Genomic DNA, 19,075 nt, shown 5'->3' on the forward strand with positions numbered 1-19,075 from the left:
CCCTGTCTTTTGACAGTGGCCAATGCTAGGTGCTTGAGAGGGAACAAACAGAACAGGTAATCATCAAGTGATACATTCTCTGTCATCCACTCCCAGCTTCTGGCATCCCTGACCATCTTGGCTAAAAGCCATTGTTGGACCTATCCACCATGAACTTACCTAATTCTTTTTTGAACCCTGTTATACTGTTAGTCTTCACAGTCTCCCCTGGCAATGAGTTCCACAGGTTGACACTGAAACATTTCCTTCTGTTTATTTTAAACATACTGAATATTAATTTCATTGGGTGAACCCTGGTTGTTCTTATATAAAGTAGTAAATATTTCCTTATTCACTTTCTTCACAGGAGTCATGGTTTTATAGACATCTATGATATCCCCTCTTAGTCGTCTCTCTTCCCAGATGAGACATCCTAGTCTCTTTAATCTCTCTCCTCATATGGAAGCTGTTCTGTACCCTTAATCATTTTTGCTGCCCTTCTCTGTATCTTTTCCTATTCTAATACATCCTTTTTTTTTTTTTTTGAGATGGGGTGGCCAGAGCTGCACACCGTATTCAAGGTGTAATGCCTCCATGCAGTCAGTAACTATGATGACTGGGCAAGTTCACATTTTGATAAGGGGGTACTACTTCAACCACCTCATAGACATTAAGGTCAGAAGGATCATCATGATCCTCTAGTCTGACCTCCTGCACAATGCAGGCCGCAGAATCTCACCCACCCACTCCTGCAATAAATCTCTCACCTATATCTGAGCTATTGAAGTCCTCAAATCATGATTTAAAGACTTCAAGGTGCAGAGAATCCTCCAGCAAGTAACCCATGCCCCACACTGCAGAGGAAGGTGAAAAACCCCCAAGGCCTCTGCCAATCTGCCCTGGAGGAAAATTCCTTCCCAACCCCAAATAAGGCGATCAGCTAAACCCTGAGCATGTGGGCAAGACTCACCAGCCAGACACCCAGGAAAGAATTCTCTGTAGTAAGTCAGGTCCCACCCCATCTAACATCCCATCACAGGCCATTGGCCCTATTTACCATGAATATTTAAAGATCAGTTAAGTGCTAAAATCATGTTGTGCCATCATACCATCTCCTCCATGAACTTATCGACTTTAATCTTGAAGCCAGATAGGTCTTTTGCCCCCCCTGAAAGTCCCTGACCCTAAGATCTCTGGCTAGGTCTCATCTCCATTTGAAGGGGTTTTTGCCTTCTCCTTTTCTGTTTGCTTTCAGCCAGCGCCCAGGATGGAGATTAGTTTCAGAACAAATTTACAAATCAGTGAGGACAACTTGGTTACTAAAATGCTTCCTTGCTGAAGTATAAAAGTGAATAATATGCTTCTTTTCCCAGTGAATTCAAGCGAGTTGGAATAACTCGTTTTAGTTTCAGTGCATTAGGAGTTTCGTTGGGTTATGTAAAAAAAACTGGGAGTTGAACAACCTTGAGTAAAATGATTTTTCTTTCAGGGACGGATGAGAAAACACTGATCAGCATCCTCACTGAGAGATCAAATGCTCAGCGGCAGCTGATGGCTAAGGAGTACAGGGCAGCTTCAGGAAAGGTACAGCTTGGGGAGGATAGCTGACAGTAAAAATATCCTGTAGCATCTTCATTATGCAAAACTAATCTGTATGTGCACAAACCCTAATATTGCTTAATTATGAGGCAGGATACGAGAAATGAATACATCTAAGTAACTCATTTGAATTTATAGCTAGCTCTGAGAATAAAGAAGGAACGCTTTGATTAGGAAAAAACTAACCAATACAAACTCTTTTCAGTGCACCATTAAGCAATGAAGCATGTGCTAAACAAGGAGCCAAACAAGTGCCCCTCTTGTTTCAGTGTGGACTAGGCACTGAAATAAAGTAACTCTTACCATTTATTTTTGGGAAGATGACAAATGAGTTAAGGCTGGGAGTTAAAAGGTCCCTTTTCCAGCATCTGCAGTTGCCTTTTCCCGGACCAACTAAAACATGAATCTGATTCTCTGCCTCCTCCATTTTCTCTTGAGAATCAGTATATCTACATTTCTGGGGTGGGGGTTTTTTTGGTTGTTTTTAAGACATAAAGTGGGCTGACCTTAATTTAGCCTTAATTTTGAAAGAGTGGAATTAGCTTTCTAAATAATAGTAGTGGTTTGTGTTTTTTCCTTTTGTTTGGAAGGAACAAACAAAAAAGCAACACAGCCATGAGCAAGATGCTTCTGAAAGTAGAAATGATTGAGGAGAAGCAGGGTGGAATTATTCCAATAGCAACAACTAAACTTGCCATTTCATCTGGAAATAATGTGATCTGTGAAAGTGCAATCTAATCACCCTGGGTCTTGCCTGTTTGTTTAGGACCTGAAAGATGACTTGAAGAGTGATCTCTCTGGCAATCTGGAGCGTGTTATAGTTGCACTTGTAACACCACCGGCTGTGTTTGATGCTAAACAGCTTAAGAAATCCATGAAAGTAAGTCTGCAAGCAAATGTTTCATACTTTTGACTTAGAGCGTTTAGAAAGAAGGTAAATATTTTGTAAAAAATTTCAAAGGAAATGAAATTTTTTTTTGTTTAAAATTTTCCATTACATTTTTTCCAAATGAAAAAAATATTTTAGTTTCAGTAGGGAGAGGAAAAACACTAACATATTTTTATGATTGGGGTGGGGAAGTGAGGGTTCCACACATCTGAAATGACTCTTTTTTTTTTTTTCAAAATATTTCAAAAAAGTTTAATTGAGAAAACAACAAAAAGTAACCAAAACCAAATTTTCACTGAAATCTTTGTTTTGGTCAAAATGGAATTTTTTAAAACCAAATTGAAATGGTCTCTACTCCTTAGTTTGTTATGCAAAATATCAGAGTGATGGAAAAATTAATCCATTTTTTAGGTGTTATATTGGCGGGCTATAACATTTTTGTAGTGCTTCAGTTATAAGTAGGCAGGGGAAACCATGCCACAATTTATTAGCTATTCATTGCCGGAAACTGTTTTCAATTCCTGTCTTTGTTGTAAGTGGGGATATGAGTTTGGTGTTCTGCTGCCTATTTCTATTTCAGGTCACTAAAACAACACTTAATGTGGCATGTCTGCTCTGTGCTTGAGTCCTCAGATTAGAATGTCAAATGTGTTGAAATGTAGGAGTGACCTGCATTCTCAGAGCTGCATGTGGATTCTAGCAGAACCTGGTGTCTATTATCACTGGCTCGTTCCCTTAGTTGCAGATTTGAGAAACAGCTCATTAGGTTTAATAATCTCTTGATAGGATCAAATAACTTTTCATTCAGTAGTTAAATCTTTTCACAAACTTTATTTCCTTGCTAATGTGAATTGCGTGAATTTTGATATTTGAAATCACAGTATTTTGGGTATTACAATGTGTGATGTTCACAATTCATGCTTCAGTTCACTTGAAACTAATCCCCAAACAACCGCTATAAAAACTGTGTATTTTTTTTCCTTGTCAATTGTGTGTGGTTGGTTTTGGTTTTTTTTGTTTGTTTGTTTGTTTAAGGGTAGTGGAACTAACGAAAAGGCACTGATAGAAATCCTAGCCTCCAGGAGCAGTAAGCAAATGAAAGAGGTATCCCAGGCATACTATACAGGTAATGCTTTCTCACACATGTATATTAATACCATTACCTGATTGCTTCCTACCCAGTGCTCGATCACCTCCTTGAGGTGATCTATGAAAAGTGACTCTTTTTTGAATTTGGAAAGTTGAGCTTTAGATACAAAAAATATTTTTCAGTCATTGCAGATTCAGCGTACTGTGCGGTTAACAGATGCATGTGCTCTGCATGTAGTACCACTCCAGTACCTACAGGACTGAATTCCATGTTTAGGAACAAATTTGCTTTTTAAGAACACGCTGTGCAGGCAGCTCCTATTGAAATTAGAGCCGTGTGCAAGCATCTGAGAGCAAAATTTTACCCTTGCAGCCAAATTCCAGTTTCAGATGCATGGCTTGGCCAGTAATGGATTTTTTTTCCTTCCCTATGGAATGTGGCGATGTGCTCCTTTATATCTTGCATATTAGGCTCTTTCCCTTTAGAGTTGTGCGTGCAATTACTTTAAAGTGCACAGTACAAACAGCAACTAATAGGAATGACTTTAAAATTTGTCTTTTTTCATTATAAGCTCCACTTTCAGGAGCGAATGACTCGGCCATACAAACTCTTGGCAGATAAACTTTGGCATATGAGTCTGGGAGAATTATTTTAATAATTGATGCACTTCGGAATCATGTGTATTTACTGAACAGCATGTGTCTGAACATACCTAATATAAAGTTTAAGATGCTGCAGGGGAGGGTGCTGGTTTCTGAAAACTTTGTGGGTCAGATTCTTCTCTGCATTCTGGCCCCTTTACGCTGCTCTTACTGGCCCATTTGTGCCATCAAGCCACTGGCTCTACTTAGGTGACGATTACGCCAGTGTCCCAATCGTGAAGATCTAGCATCGTGGTCTCCTATGCCACCCTCTCCCACAGCATAGGAATATTGAGGGGGCGTGGCCAGAGCACTCCTGTTACTCCAGTTTACCATACTTGCTCCCATAGCATAGAGCCATCCAAAGTAACTGAGGCTATCTAAGGCTGGTATTTGTTACACCAGGATTGGCGTAGAACCGGTTCCATAATATGGGAGCTTCAAACAGCACCTTTGGGACTGCCGCTCCAGTTGTATCCATCCACTGGATACCAGAGAATCGGGTCCATCGTCGTTAGTGTTTTGGAAAAATGTGCAGAACCGATGGCTAAGCATTGCACTATGGCTACATCTACGTTGTGAGCTAGGGGTGTGATTGCCATCTTGTATGTAGCTAGCTGTGCTAGCTCAGAGAGCTAGCATGAGCTTAAATAGCCGTGTAGCTGCAGGAAGACCTAGCATGGGCAGCAGCAGGAAGACCAAGTATAAACCTGCCTGAACCTCACAGGTATGTACTCAGGGCAGGTAAGCCATGCCACTGCGGCAACACTACTGCTTGTTCTCCCACTAGTTCTCGCTGAGCTCACCGAGTACGTGTGCGAAGTTGGGAATCCCCCCCCTCCCCCCCTTGCTCACAGCATAGCCTGGGTGATTCCACTGAAGAGCTGTTTCTTTGGCATGCATAGCATCCAGTAACCTAATGGTCTCATAGGTGTTAATTCTAGGATAGACTGAGGTTTCTAAGTAAATATTTTTCGATGTTTTATTTGCCGTACACATTCTCTGAGCAATTCATTGTCATGCTATTTTAAAGATACTGTCCATGTCAAGCAGAAACAAATTGTTGAAAGGCTCCTGACACCACTGCAGTAACTTTCTTGCAGCTCTCATTTTAAATGTTCATGTACCAGAACGTGTGGTGTTTGGGGGAGGGGGCGGTATGTGTGTGTACATAATTACAGGAAAACTTGATTTTTATTGCATTGTTTCTCATGGTAACTCGCAACAACTCTGCTCCTTTCCCAGGAGACTAATTGCTTAGCAGTATGGCAAGTGAGATTGATTTGAACATTAGAAGAGCAAACTGTGGAAGCATATGCTTGGAACAGATACATCTAATGTGTGGTACGGCCTTGTTTGGATTCAGACCTAGGAGATTTATAGTTTCTTGGGTGGTAGGCTAGTTAAAGTACCATATAAGGAGCAGTTTGAGTTGCCTACTGTAATGCATTATATAATCTTCCACAGGAAGCTTTGCAAACTGAAGGCAGGAGGTAAAACAAATGAAAAGCAAAAAAAGTTCCCTTTAATGAACACGTCACTATATAGTTCTGTCTGTTTGCACAGAAAAGCTCGTGGAGACAGAAGTATGGCGTATGTGAATAGGGCACTAGAATGAGAGCTGGGTTCAATTCCTACCTCAGACACAGATTTTCTTTGTGACCTTGGACAAGTTGCTTAATTTACCTTGTGCTTCAGGTCCTGTCTAAGGTGAAGATATTTCCCTCCTCCCCGAGGTGTTGGAAGGATAAAATCCACAAGTGTCTGAGACTCTTGCATACTACAGTGATGAGGGTATATTAATGGCACCCTCGCTCTTTGCGGAGCATGGGGCATGCGCCAGTGAGTTATCTGATGGCTAATCAGTCCAATGCATGAGTAACAGTCCTGTCCACAGCGCACACCCACGCATTAGCAATGCTCTGAATCCAAACAGCGGATTCTTTCCTCCTCTGACGCTGGTCATCGCAAATCTTGATCCAATCCGCGTCACAATCCCTTGCTCCATCTACAAGCTGACTCCTCCAATCAGAGTGGTATTCTGCACTCCCTTCCCAGATTCTAAATGATACTAATCAGCTTTGCAAGCACCCTGAAATCTGCGCAGCGGTCTGCCTTTCTGTCTAGACCCTTCCCGAGCATCAGAGTACTGCACGCTCCTCAGGATCCTGTAATCCGGCATTCACTTGACATGTCCAAGCCACCTGAGTCTCTTCTTAATAATCAACATTCCCATGAATGTCATAGCAGCACGATTTAACGCTTCCACATTTGTCACCCTGTCTTACCAACTTATTCAAAGAATCTTACACAAGCATCTGATATGAAAACTGTTTAGTTTTTTTTGATATTTTGGCACAAGTTGTCCATGTTTGAGCCATACTGAAGAGTGGATAAAACACATGTCTCCTGAGTATGGATTTTCACTTTAGTTGACAATTTGTTATTGTTCCAGGCTCTGTCTGGCAAAAGACCAAAGTTTCTGGCTGCTTTGCTGATTCTACTAGTAAGCTCAGCATCAGGATCCACATTGTTGGTAACAACAGAGCCAAGGTAGCAAAATTAGTCAGCGGCATCTAGACTGTCACCATCTAAGATGATATCTGGAACTGGTTTTGAAGAGCCTAGGTGCATGATGGTCTTTTTCAAGCTTATTGCTAGCCCAAAGATTTTGCATGAATCGGAAAACTTGGTAATAAGATGTTGTAGAGCATCAACACTGAGCCACAAATGTTGTATCCTCTGCAAACAGATCTTAATATTTACTTCTCATTCCCACCTCAACACACGTTCCATGATGTTCAAGAAGGTGCCTATCTTAGCACCAGAGATGATGGAGGCTTGCTTAACATTGCAAGGTTCAGAGAGCTAAGGTGAAGGAGATCATCTTAAGAGACCTGTTTGCAGATGATGCAACCCTTGCAGCTCAGTGTTGAGGGCATATAAGTACCTAAATGATTAGGGAATTATGAAGATTATTAAAGCGGTAAAAATGTCAAATCTTCCCTTGGTTCTCAAACACTGCTCTCAAGTTGGCAGCCCTATCACTTTTCATTGTAACTTGCGGTGTAACACTGCTGTCGTTGCAACACTTGAATTTATAAATGACTGTGGAAACCTAGAAATGGGGGAAATGATAAACGTTTTGTTTTGTACCAAACTCAGGCTTGGGGAAATCTTTAAAACTGTTTTTTAAGAAAAAGGACATGGTTGTAGCATTAATTATCTGTTAAATGAGCAAGTAATAGTATAATAATGGCTCAGTTTCTTTTTACTTCTCAGAATTTTAATTTCTATGTGCAGAACTCCTGCCATAGTTTCCAGGTGTGAGTTATAGGTCCCTCTTCTCCTAGCCAACATGGCAACAGCCTATCAGTATTATGGCTTCATCAGTCAGGAAGCAGGAGGTAAGAATGTCAATCAATTTAATATTTACAGAGAGAATCTAAGCAGTTGAGCATCTGCTTTGAAGCTGTAACCAGCACAGAGCAGCCTGCAAAGACCTTTGTTTCACCTAGTTACCCCTGTTTTGAGCCCAATCATTTCTGTTTGACTAAAGCATATCTTCAGTTAAGGCACCCAGTCTTGATTTGAAGACGTCAAGAGATGGGGAATTCACCACTTCCCTTGGTGGTCTGTGTGACGGGTTGGGGTCACAAACCCCCTTTGGGACTGCCACCTGATGTGCTGAGACAACCTCTGAGCCCTTTTTCCCTGACAGCTTGGGACTTCAGTGCCCTGTCTGGTTGTGCCAGACACACTAGCCTGCTACAAACACAGACCCAGGTCTGAACCACGTCCCCCAAAAGCCACAGGCTTAACTGAAAACAGATTAAGTGTTCCTGTCTCCAGCACTCCAATACCAACTCCCAATGGGGTCCAAACCCCAAATAAATCTGTTTTACCCTGTATAAAGCTTATACAAGGTAAACTCATAAATTGTTCGCCCTCTCTAACGCTGAGAGAGAGAGATGCAGAGCGGTTTGCCTTCCCCCCCAGATATTAATCGCTTACTCTGGGTTAATTAATAAGTAAAAAGTAGGATGTAAGTGGTTCCAAGTAGTAACAGACAGAACAAAGTGAATTACCAAGCAAAATAAAATAAAACATGCAAGTCTAAGCCTAGTACTGTAAGAAAACTGAATACAGATAAAATCTCTCCCTCAGATGTTTCAATAAGTTTCTGTCACAGACTGGATGCCTTCCTAGTCTGGGCATAATCCTTTCCCCTGGTAGAGCCCTTGTTCCAGCTCAGGTGGTAGCTAGGGGATTTCTCATGACTGCAGCCCCCTTTGTTCTGCTCCACCCCCTTATATATCTTTTGCACAAGGCGTGAATCCTTTGTCCACCTCTGGTTCCCACCCCTCCTTCTAAATGGAAAAGCACCAGGTTGTAGATGGATTCCAGTTCAGGTGCCATAATCACATGTCACTGTAAGACTTCGTTACCCCCTTGCCAGCACACAGGTATATAGGAAGACTTACAAGTAAACAAGCCATCTACAGTCAGTTGTCCTGGTTAATAGGAGCTATCAAAATTCCAAACCACCATTAATGGCCCACACTTTGCATAATTACAATAGGACCTCAGTTATATTTCATATTTCTAGTTTCAGATACAAGAATGATCCATACATACAAATAGGATGAACACACTCAGTAGATTATAAACTGTGTAATGATACCTTACAAGAGACCTTTTGCATGAAGCATATTCCAGTTACATTATATTCACACTCCTTAGCATATTTCCATAAAATCCTATAGAGTGCAATGTCACAGTTTGTTCTAATGGTTAAACCCCTCACTGTTAGAAACTTGTCTGATTTCTAATTTGAATTTGTCTGGCTGTCACTTCCACCCATTGGTTCTTGTTATGCCTTTGTCCACCAGATTAAAGAGCCTGGTGTTTTTCTTCCCATAAAAATGCTTTTACACTGTAATCAAATAACCTGTCTTCATGTTGATAAACTAAACAGATGGAGCTCTCTAAGTCTCCCACTGTGTATAGCATTTGTATTCAGCCCTCAAGTCACTTTTAAGACTTTTCTCTGCACCCTCTCCAGTTTTTCCACATTCCCCCCCCTCCCCCCGAAATGTGGACACCAGAACTGGACATGCTATTTTAAGTATTGATCTCACCAGTGCTGTAAATTATGGAGCAGAATCACTTTCCAACTCACTATTTCCTTCTTTATACATCTAAGAATTGTACCCTTGTTCCCACAGCATCACACTGGAAGCTCATGTTGAGTTGCTTGTCCATTATGACCCCTAAATCCTTTTCAGACTCACCACTTTCCAAGATACAGTCCCCCATTCTGTAGGTATGGCCTGCATTCTTTGATCCTAGATATATGACCATGCATGTGACTGTATTAAGGGGAAAAGGCTGGATTGTGGGGCTAACCTATGTTGGTGGACTGATGGATCTTGCATAGTACCATAACATTGATATGTCAGAGTTGTTGCTGGGAGGATAAGGCTACAACAAATCCGTTACTGGTCAGTGATCTTCCCTTAACATCTAGATGCTTTTGCTAATCTTACCTTTGATTTTTTGTTTTTAAATTACAGAATTCAATAAAATGTTTGATTATTTTTGTTTTTAGTATATAAGAAGAGTCTTGGCGATGACATCAGTTCTGACACCTCTGGTGACTTCAGAAAAGCCCTGTTAACTCTGGCAGATGTAAGTTCCTTCAACTTAGTCAACATAATTACTGTACAGATTTGATATTTAGATTTTACTTGAAATTGTAAATATAGGCAGTCCTAGTGAATCATCTGACAACTGATACAGTACTTACAGGGTGTGCATAGCTTTGCTTATTTAAATTTAAGGTAAGAGAGTGGCATGGTAGGTTAGAGTACTAATATTTTCCCCTCGAGAGATCAGAGTCCCTATCTGGACTTGTTGGTTGAGATGGATTTGGTCTCCTCTTATCCTTGGCTACTTTTATACCAGTTACAGCACCATAGTTTTAGCACAAGTAACCATAACTGGCATCCTCTTCTTGGACTCTTAGCACCGTAGCAATTGGGGTGTTACAGATCAGGATTGAGGAGTTGTGTGGTGAAGCCAATGGCCAGTTCATGCTGTGGCTTGGCTTTGACCTTTGCTATTGCATGCTCCGTTCAGGAGTACTAAATCCAAAGTTTGAAGGGTCAGGCTCTGTCCTATCCCATAAGAAGCAGAGTGATGCGGTTTTCCTCATTCATCGCTCTCCTATTGGATCCCAGCATTGTTGATCATGATGAGGGGGAGTCATTACTCCAGGCTTGTTCGGAGTGGGGGTGAAGTAAAGAGGAGAAATAGCAGGAGTGGTGGCTTTAGCCTTAGACCACACATGGGAGGCCCCAAATGCTCGTACTCAACCTTCCCCACACAATGCTTTTAATGACACTGTCAGACAAATTTTGGGCCTAGGAGGATGCTGGCAAGAGCTACTGTTTCACAATCCACAATAATTATTCTTGGGTGGGTGACTGGGAGAAGGTGTGACCATTTGAGACTTTCAAATTTTGCACTTTTATGGGCTTTAAAGTTCACTCTCCCTTATTGCAGGGCAGAAGAGATGAAAATGTAAAAGTGGATGAACATCTTGCAAAGAAGGATGCACAGGTACAGCAAAGCAAAACAGAGGCTGAACCAAGCTGCGCTTGACACATAGATATAAAGTGTTCTCTATTGCAATACAAAATTATCTACTAAACAGCATCTTACAGGGATGGCTCACACCCAAGAAATTCAGCATTTTGAACACCCCAAAGTTGAAATGGAGTGGGCAGGGAGACCATCAGATTAAGACATGTGTGTAGTTTTTTTTTTTTGTTTTTTCCTTCCTTCCCTATCTCCTTCCTATAACTGGCATTAGTTTTCTATATATAATCCGGTCTAGAGTACCCAGTTTTCCCAATTTCCAACAATGCATTGTTAAACTGCTGTAATAACCTTTGAAGTGTAAGTATTGCCATTTTATCTGTGGTGAGAGCTGACATGAACATGGGTTTCTTTGCGGGTTTTTTTTTTTAAATGGCCTATGGGGAAAGTTTCATTTTATTCAGACTTCCCATTAACAGTGTAAAACTTTGGATTGCCCCCTCCTTACTGTCACCATGTGAGGTGCAGAATTTGGGCCCAGCAATGCTGGGCTCACGCACTGCAAGTGCAGCTCATAACTCGCTCAAAACCTGCCTGGGGCTGCTGTGTGAGTGGTGCTCATGGTATCCATAAAACACCATCCCCAGTTTGGCCAGTGGGAGGATTATAGTGAAGTCTCTGTCTGAAGAAGACACCATAGCCACTGATGCCCTTGAGTGGAATGGATGGGGGGAAGCTCCAAGGAACCCCCATTCCTGAATAAGACATGTTAATAAAGTCCTGATTTGTATTTGATGTATTGGAATTAACTCTAACATTCACTTTGTGATAAATTGCATCTTTCATAAAGCAAATATTTCCATTCTGTCATTCATAGAAAAATCTCCTTCTCACTTTGAATATGAATCCCTTAATGTCTGTCTTCCAACAGTAGAAGGTGTTCCAGTGTAGGTCAGTAGACAGGCAAGTTCTGCTTTGTATGGGGGGAAGAGAGAGAGAGAACTAGTTCAACTTTCCAGGCTTGAGTTTCAGCAGCCCATGACAGCAACACCACAGCACTGCAGTGAAGTCCATTGCATCGGCCAGGTTCAGAATCCTGTCCTCCGAAAACTTATGGAAAATGCAGAGACTAGTTTGCAGTGGCATGGCTCAACAATCTTCTTTTGAGAAGTCTAATCTAGTGGCCACAGTGACATTCTTTCTTTCCTTGCAATAGGTTCTCTATAGTGCTGGTGAGAAGAAATGGGGTACAGATGAAGATAAGTTCACTGAAATTCTGTGCCTTAGGAGCATACCTCAACTGAAATTAAGTATGAAATCGATTTTGGACCATTTTGTGGTATTTCTTAGTAAATGATGATGATTTTCTATAGCCAAGCATCTTTATGTGTAATTTGGATTGAGGTGCCACTCACTGTTACTGTCCCACCATCACTTCCGTGGGTCCATCAGCTTTTGCTAAAGCTTGCAGAATAAAAACCCCTGAGTTTCTAGCTCTTATGGTTGTGAAGATAGCCAGTACTGTATCTGTTCACATATGGAAGGCTGCAAACTGAAACAATAGGTCTAAGACGCGTGTATTGTCCTTGTTGAGTGTGCCACATATCAATATGTATGTAGATTTGAAATGGGCTCTTCCTGTGTAGTTTTACTCTAAGGTATTTTCATTCCCACTGTTGCAGGAGAAGAGATGAAAGTTTGATCTTAAACCCAGGCAACAGGTCGTCTTTTACTTATCCCTGTCGCCAAAGACTGTGTGGATTGCATAGCATGCTTTAAATGTAATTGTTGGCATGTACGAATGTCATGCAGACTTGGGGACCAAGCAAGCCTCTGATACGGAAGTAATTGTGTTTGCTATATTGTGACTCACTAAATGCATCTTTGCCTTACGGCTGATGGAATGTGCTGTATGAGACACCCTCTCTTTTCATAAAGAAACCTGGGATTGTGAAAGCCTTCAGTGGATAAAATTTGTCTCCACCCCACTCAATATATTTGAGTCATTCCTAATTTTATGATTATTAAAGCAAGACCATTAGGTAAATGGGCTAACTGAAGCGGGGTCTGACGTACCGCATTAAAGAACAGAGGCAAACTGCCTTGAGAAGGAAAATGGTGAATGTTAAAATGATGGCCCTTGAAGGTTGTTTGTTCCTTAACAAAATTTCTACATATATACACCTTGATTAGGTTAGAATGATGGCTAATGTTGCTCTCATCATAGGGTATGTGTTCATCAAAGGCATGTTCCAAACAATATTGAAGGTAGTGGAAAGACTTTCGTTAGTTTCACTACGGTTTGGATCAGACCCCAAATGGAGCCTGACGCATGAGAACATTGAGTCATTTCCTTGTGATAGTTTGATATACTTACTATGTATGTTTGGTTATCTTTTTAGCATTTGATGAATACAGGAACATCAGCAAGAAGACCATTGAAGAAAGTATACAGGGTGAAATGTCAGGGCATTTTGAGGATTTACTGTTAGCCATTGGTAAGATTCTTGGGGAGGAGGAAGACATGGCTGAAAACAAGCTGTGCCTTTTTAAACCCCCCCCCCAAAAAAGAGGAGGATAGGTAAAATATTAGTCTGAATAGTTTGATTTACAGTGACTTTTGTTCTTGCTTTTAGTGATAAGCAGTATCCCTGCATTAAGCATTGTAACACTGACTTGGGCTTACAAAAAGAAGAGAGAGCTTGTTAGTTCTGTAGCATATATTCAACTATGTTGATGTTTATAATTAGTACAGTGATAGCCTCTAGCAGCCCCAATCTTGGTCCAGGACTGCTTTGTGCTAAGTCCTATACACCAGGCACACTCCTCGTTTATACTGACTTTGCAAGTGCCAAAAAACCCTCAACCATACTTGGGGATATTTTTAGTAGTGACGCTAATGACTAATTTTACTCGTCACCAGACTTCAGCCACCCATACTGCTGAACCATTTCAAAAGCACTAGAGTATTTTACTTTCAGGGCAGGCCTGAGGGTTCTATAAAGTCTTGTTCTTAACAACAGAAATGCTTTAACTAAAAATCTATAGCCAGATTCACCCTTCATATAAATGGGTACATCTCTCATGAGAGTGTGTGTAACATGCATGTAGTTTACCAGCCTGGAAGAGAACGATAAAGTCCATGCAGAATTGGCCAGGTGCATGTGTGTATATACCTGACTTGTGCATGCATGTCAGTCATTTACAGGTACAAGGCTGGGCATACAATTGTATTTACCTAGCTTTGAAAATCTGGCCATGCATGTCCTGTCCATTCATAGTGAGGGCTTGTAAGCCAAAGCAAGTTATATGGTGGCATCGTTGTAGAGCAGGCCATTTAAACTAACTCTTAACTTTTTCTTTTAATAGTTCAATGTGTGACTAACACTCCTGCATTCTTTGCTGAAAGGCTGCACCAATCTTTGAAGGTAGGTTTTCAGCTTCCATACCCATTCTTGAACTCTTGTATATCTTTAAGAGAATGTCAAGTTTCTAAGAGTCTGTAAGATGTCTGTAAATAATAAACATGGCACTGGTCCCTTACGACAGGTAATTCCTGGAGTTAGATTAAGTAGGATGGAGAATGCCATTTCTAAATGGAGATGCTGATTTTAGCCTAACTTGCATAATGCTTTTATATGGTGTATTGTACCAGATGGCTCTCTTTTATTTTATCAGGGTGCTGGAACTGATGAGTTCACTCTTAATAGAATCATGGTTTCCAGATCAGAAATTGACCTGCTGGATATTCGGGCTGAATATAAGAAGCATTATGGCTGCTCCTTGTACTCTGCTATAAAAGTAAGAATTATTTTAATGAACTATTTTTGCATATTGGAACAAAGTTGCCTAACAAATGTGCCACTCCTGTAATAGAATTTTTTTCTCTTTGAGGTATGTATAAAAGTTTTATATTTGGAAAGTGCCAAATGTGTTATAAGTAGAGGAGTTTGAAGAGGAGAGCAGTTTGGCTTTAGCACTTGTGTTCTGGACAAAATGGAGTAAAATGGCAATTGAGTAGGTCAGAGAGCTGGAGGCAGGAGATGACTAGGAAATAGACAAGAATGTGTGCTATTGTGCCAGACATTTGGTGCATTTTGTAGAAAGAAGAGGCAAGACTCGATCCAGTTATATGGGGAGGTGGAGCCCAAGGTGCTTAGGAGGAAGATGGTGGTGTAATTCCCAAGGGAATGGGGTGGAAAGGAAGTGGGGGATTTTGGGTGGAAAAATAAGAGACTTCAGTTTGGTCATCTCAAGCCCACAGTGGGCAAGCTAGGCTGATCTGTCAGACAGTGAGTAATGCATGTTTAGAGACTTGTGAACCATTAGCATAGCTCACTGACTCCACGTGAGGACTCAGTGAACAGGTATAAATGGAGAAGATGAAGTACCCAGTGAAGCTCTGCAGGATGCCAGAGTGCTCCTTGGTGCTCAGTCTATTATAAGGGCAGAACAGGACCATACTGTCTGATACCCAGGACGTTTGGAAATGCCTAGCTTTGGTAAACGTCTTAACATTAAGAGAATCATTTAATCATCTGTTTTAAAGCTGAATTGAAAATTGCTAAAAGGCAGGCTTAGGACCCCGTTTCCTGATGTTATTCTGCCTCTTGCAGTGACTCTTCCCACAGCTGACCTGCACCAGGGAAGCATTACACCCTAATACTAGTTTTGTGGTATGGTAGCTAATTTTCATAGTCTCAGAAGCAGATCAGGGACCATTATTAGCTATCTGAAACAGGGTAGTTGTGAAAGTCCAGTTGTGAAAGTGATGCCAATGGCTTAAAGTGACTTTGTTTAGAGATAGTTAATTCATTTTAAATACGATTGAACACAATGGTTTAGTTCTTAAAGTTATGTTCATACAACACTGACTACAGTTTCCTTCTCTTTCCAATGACTTATTCACCTTTTTTCTGCTTTAATGGAAGCTGGAGTGGTTCCCTGCCCCCACCCCCAAATGTCACTCAGGTAGTCCTTCTGAGCATGTACCAGATATCCTTTCTTGCCTCAATGCTTTAAATCCAGCAAGTAACTGCCAACATTCTCTCATCTGCTCAAATATTTCTGAGGTTGGGAGATTAATCAGAAGTGTACTTTTAAAAAATGAATAAACAGTCTTGAGTGATTCTTTTCTGTCCGTCTCTTTCATAAATTGATGCACAATGTTCTGTTGCTAGGGGCGGAACTGATGTGACAAGCCCTGTTCCATAATGTAGCTCTGAATTGCACAGTGCTGATCATCACAACTAACTGCACCATAATCATGTGGTAATCTAGAGTTTTATTAATTCTTCTTTAGGATAAAACCTAGAGTTCCATACAAAATCAGTGGGTGCCTGAGGCTTTCTCTTGATTAGGAAAAGAGCTAGCTAAGCCTGATCTTTCTTTTCCTAGTGTAGATTCAGGGTAAGGCCTTGTTGCTTGATTCATCTGGTGGAAGTTGTAGTCTGTTATCCTACATCTGCACTGGGAAAAATGGTAGCATTTTAGGTTTGGTTTAGCTAAAGTGTGTGCTAAACCTGTCCACTTTTCTTAGTTCAGGCAAAGCACGAGTTCTGAAAACCTACATGGGATTCCATTTTTGACCAATCAGCTGGTACTGATCAGTGATAAACTCACTGAATGGGCCAGAGCCCTTTAAACTATCAACTTGTTTATAACTTAATTCGTACTCTGAGAAACACATAGAAATGTATGGAATAAAATTGCTAATGTCTGTAGAACACAAATGCCAGGAGTAGCTAAGCTTGTAGGGGAAACAACATATCCTTCATACCATTTAAATATTAATCCAGCCTTCAAAGAATCTTGTCATTGTAATGTAATAATGCTACTGTGTGTTCTCTCTCTCTCTCTCTCTCTCTTCTCCCCCTCCCCCCCCCCCCAAACATTTTGAAAAAAATTATGTATTCTTTAATACCGGCACTCTGCTGCAGAGTACTCCTCCATAGTCTTAGATTCTTCTCTTCATGAGAAAGTTGGACTGGCTCAACTAAAGGTGTCGTCCTAACATATGTAGTTGAATTCATGCAAACCCATTTCTGGACACTTCTTTTTTTTTTTTTTCTTTGAGTGGCTTAATGATTAAGCATCTGTTTGAACTAAACCAAAAAAACCCTGGCTTAAAATGAAATTGATACTCTCACAGCCTTTTACAGCAATTAGTTCAACTTGTACAACTTCCTGTGGTCAACGTTTTCTGACCTGCTGTCTACAGGCAGGCTTCTAAATCTGCATTTATAGGTTCAAAAGTTAAAATTGCCTGACTTTTCAGAATTACTGAACCCCTGTAGCTTCCTGTGATACTGGAAAGTGAGATCACACATTTAAGAGACTAAATGTAGATTTGTGGTACCTAACTTTAGGCGCCGGGGCTTGAAGGTGTTGGATTTTATGTTTATGGTTAAACAATTTTCACTCAGCTACTTTCTGCCTGTCTTTGAGTACTGGTTTAGTACTGGGTGGACCAATTAAGTCATCAATTTAAATGAGTTGATTTAGAACTAAAAACCTGCCCATGGATTTAAACCAGGTTGAGGCTTTGTAAACGTAACTTAAAAAATGTGTGCTATTGCAAATGTAGATTAACATTTATAATGAACTGCGTCGTAAATTGTAGTGTGGGGGAGTGGGGGTTTTTTAATACTACTGCTGGAAGGCTCTTATGACTTCTGTAAAGCTGCTGCAGGCAGGCAACAGTACTGAAACTTGAGGCCCTAATCCTGCAAACGCTTAACTATGACTTCAGCGGCACTGCTCATGCTCACAGTTAAGCATGTGCAAGGGTGTTTGTAGTGTGGGGGGGGCTAATGAAGACTTTAGCATGAGATCTATCACTTCAAAACAAAATCGTTTGTTAATAATGCACAGTTGACTTTCAAAACATGACAGTTACCATCCTTTTTTTTTTTTTAAATACACATGGGCCAAAAGTTTCAAATAGTAGCCTGAAATCTGTATTTAAGAGATTTAAAAGCACAAATCCAAATGACAAACCCCTGATGGAGGAGTACAGCCTGGTAAAGCATCTCCGCTTTCTGGACCTATGGAAGTTCACTATATCAGAAGGTGGTGTTGGTTGTAAATGTAGCACAGGCTATTAGGGAAGTTACTGAGGCCCTGGACTTGTCTTTTTTCACCACAGATGTGCATTAAGTGTCAACTTTACTAGTAGAAAGTCTCCATGTAAATCTGAAACGCTAAGTAGGAAACGAAAACTGGTACTGAACAGCCTCTTCAGCAATTTAAAGTTACAAAATGGAGAAGGTAAAACTAGCAGCAAGTCTGATGTATGTTGATTTTGTAAAATCATGATTTTTTTTTTTTTTTTTTTACACTGGTTCAGTATTTTACTGCAATCATGATGGATTAAATCTTCTCCCAGTCCAAAAAAAAAATAAAAAAAAATGGAAGTTCAGTTATTCATTTCAGTAGTAGGATCAAGTATCTTATTTCCTCTTAACATGATGATGTTGGGTTGGCCCAAAAAGGTTGGGGGGGGAAGTGTGGAGAAATCATTTTAGAAGTGGCAAACGAAAGCATACAGTGATCGTCACTAATGTCACTTTTATTTTTTTTTTTCCTCTGCACAGTCTGATACCTCTGGGGACTACAAGACTACACTACTGATGATCTGTGGAGGGGATGACTGAAAGTAAATTTCTAAGGAGCACAGGGCTATTGCTTTCCTGCTACCTACAGTAATGCTGCTTCTGAAGCTTTTTAAATGTTTAAGCAATTGTAAAATTGCAACATGCTGACTGCTTTCTCATCAAGTATCCTAATAAACAGATGTTTGTTTTAGTGCATCTCTTCCAGCTGTTATCTAACCACCTGCTGGCATCTGGATAAACTGTGCTTAGACTATCAGAAGCCAGATCTTCCAGCTATACACAGTGCTCCCCTGTGAGCTAAAAGTCTGTCTGGAAAAAGTTGCCATCTTTCTACAGCTGTACAGTGTCAGAAAAAGTGATATTACCTCGGGGTGGTGGCAGAATAAAAACCAATGGAAGGTCAATAAAGTTATTCCAAAGATAACCATTTATTTTATATATTTTTAGGGCTGTCAATTGCATTTAATCCATGCAATTAACTGAAAATATTGTGTGCAGAATTTTTAATTTTTTGGCACCGAATTCTCCCAGGAGTCAATATATTGATTTCAATTACCACACAGAATAGAAAGTGTATAGTGCTCACTTTATATTTTTGATTTCAAATATATGCACTGTAAAAATGATAAACAAAAGAAATGGTATTTTTCAATTCACC

At 40.5% G+C, this 19,075-nt stretch overlaps 1 protein-coding gene across 1 annotated transcript in view; it reads left to right on the top strand.

Annotated features, from left to right (window-relative positions):
- The window catches only part of ANXA3 (annexin A3), a 34,489-nt gene extending 15,877 nt beyond the window's left edge, over positions 1–18,612 (top strand). Inside the window, exons 4-13 of the mRNA XM_073340470.1 lie at positions 1,469–1,563; positions 2,345–2,458; positions 3,503–3,593; positions 9,810–9,889; positions 10,766–10,822; positions 12,018–12,111; positions 13,204–13,299; positions 14,171–14,229; positions 14,480–14,602; positions 18,397–18,612. Of these exons, the coding sequence (XP_073196571.1) occupies positions 1,469–1,563; positions 2,345–2,458; positions 3,503–3,593; positions 9,810–9,889; positions 10,766–10,822; positions 12,018–12,111; positions 13,204–13,299; positions 14,171–14,229; positions 14,480–14,602; positions 18,397–18,456 (869 nt within the window). The 3' untranslated portion in view covers positions 18,457–18,612. The remainder of the gene's footprint in view (positions 1–1,468; positions 1,564–2,344; positions 2,459–3,502; positions 3,594–9,809; positions 9,890–10,765; positions 10,823–12,017; positions 12,112–13,203; positions 13,300–14,170; positions 14,230–14,479; positions 14,603–18,396) is intronic.
- The last annotated feature ends 463 nt before the right edge of the window (positions 18,613–19,075 follow it).

The sequence above is a fragment of the Lepidochelys kempii genome, chromosome 4 (assembly GCF_965140265.1).
Source record: "Lepidochelys kempii isolate rLepKem1 chromosome 4, rLepKem1.hap2, whole genome shotgun sequence".
NCBI classification, from domain to species: Eukaryota; Metazoa; Chordata; order Testudines; family Cheloniidae; genus Lepidochelys; species Lepidochelys kempii.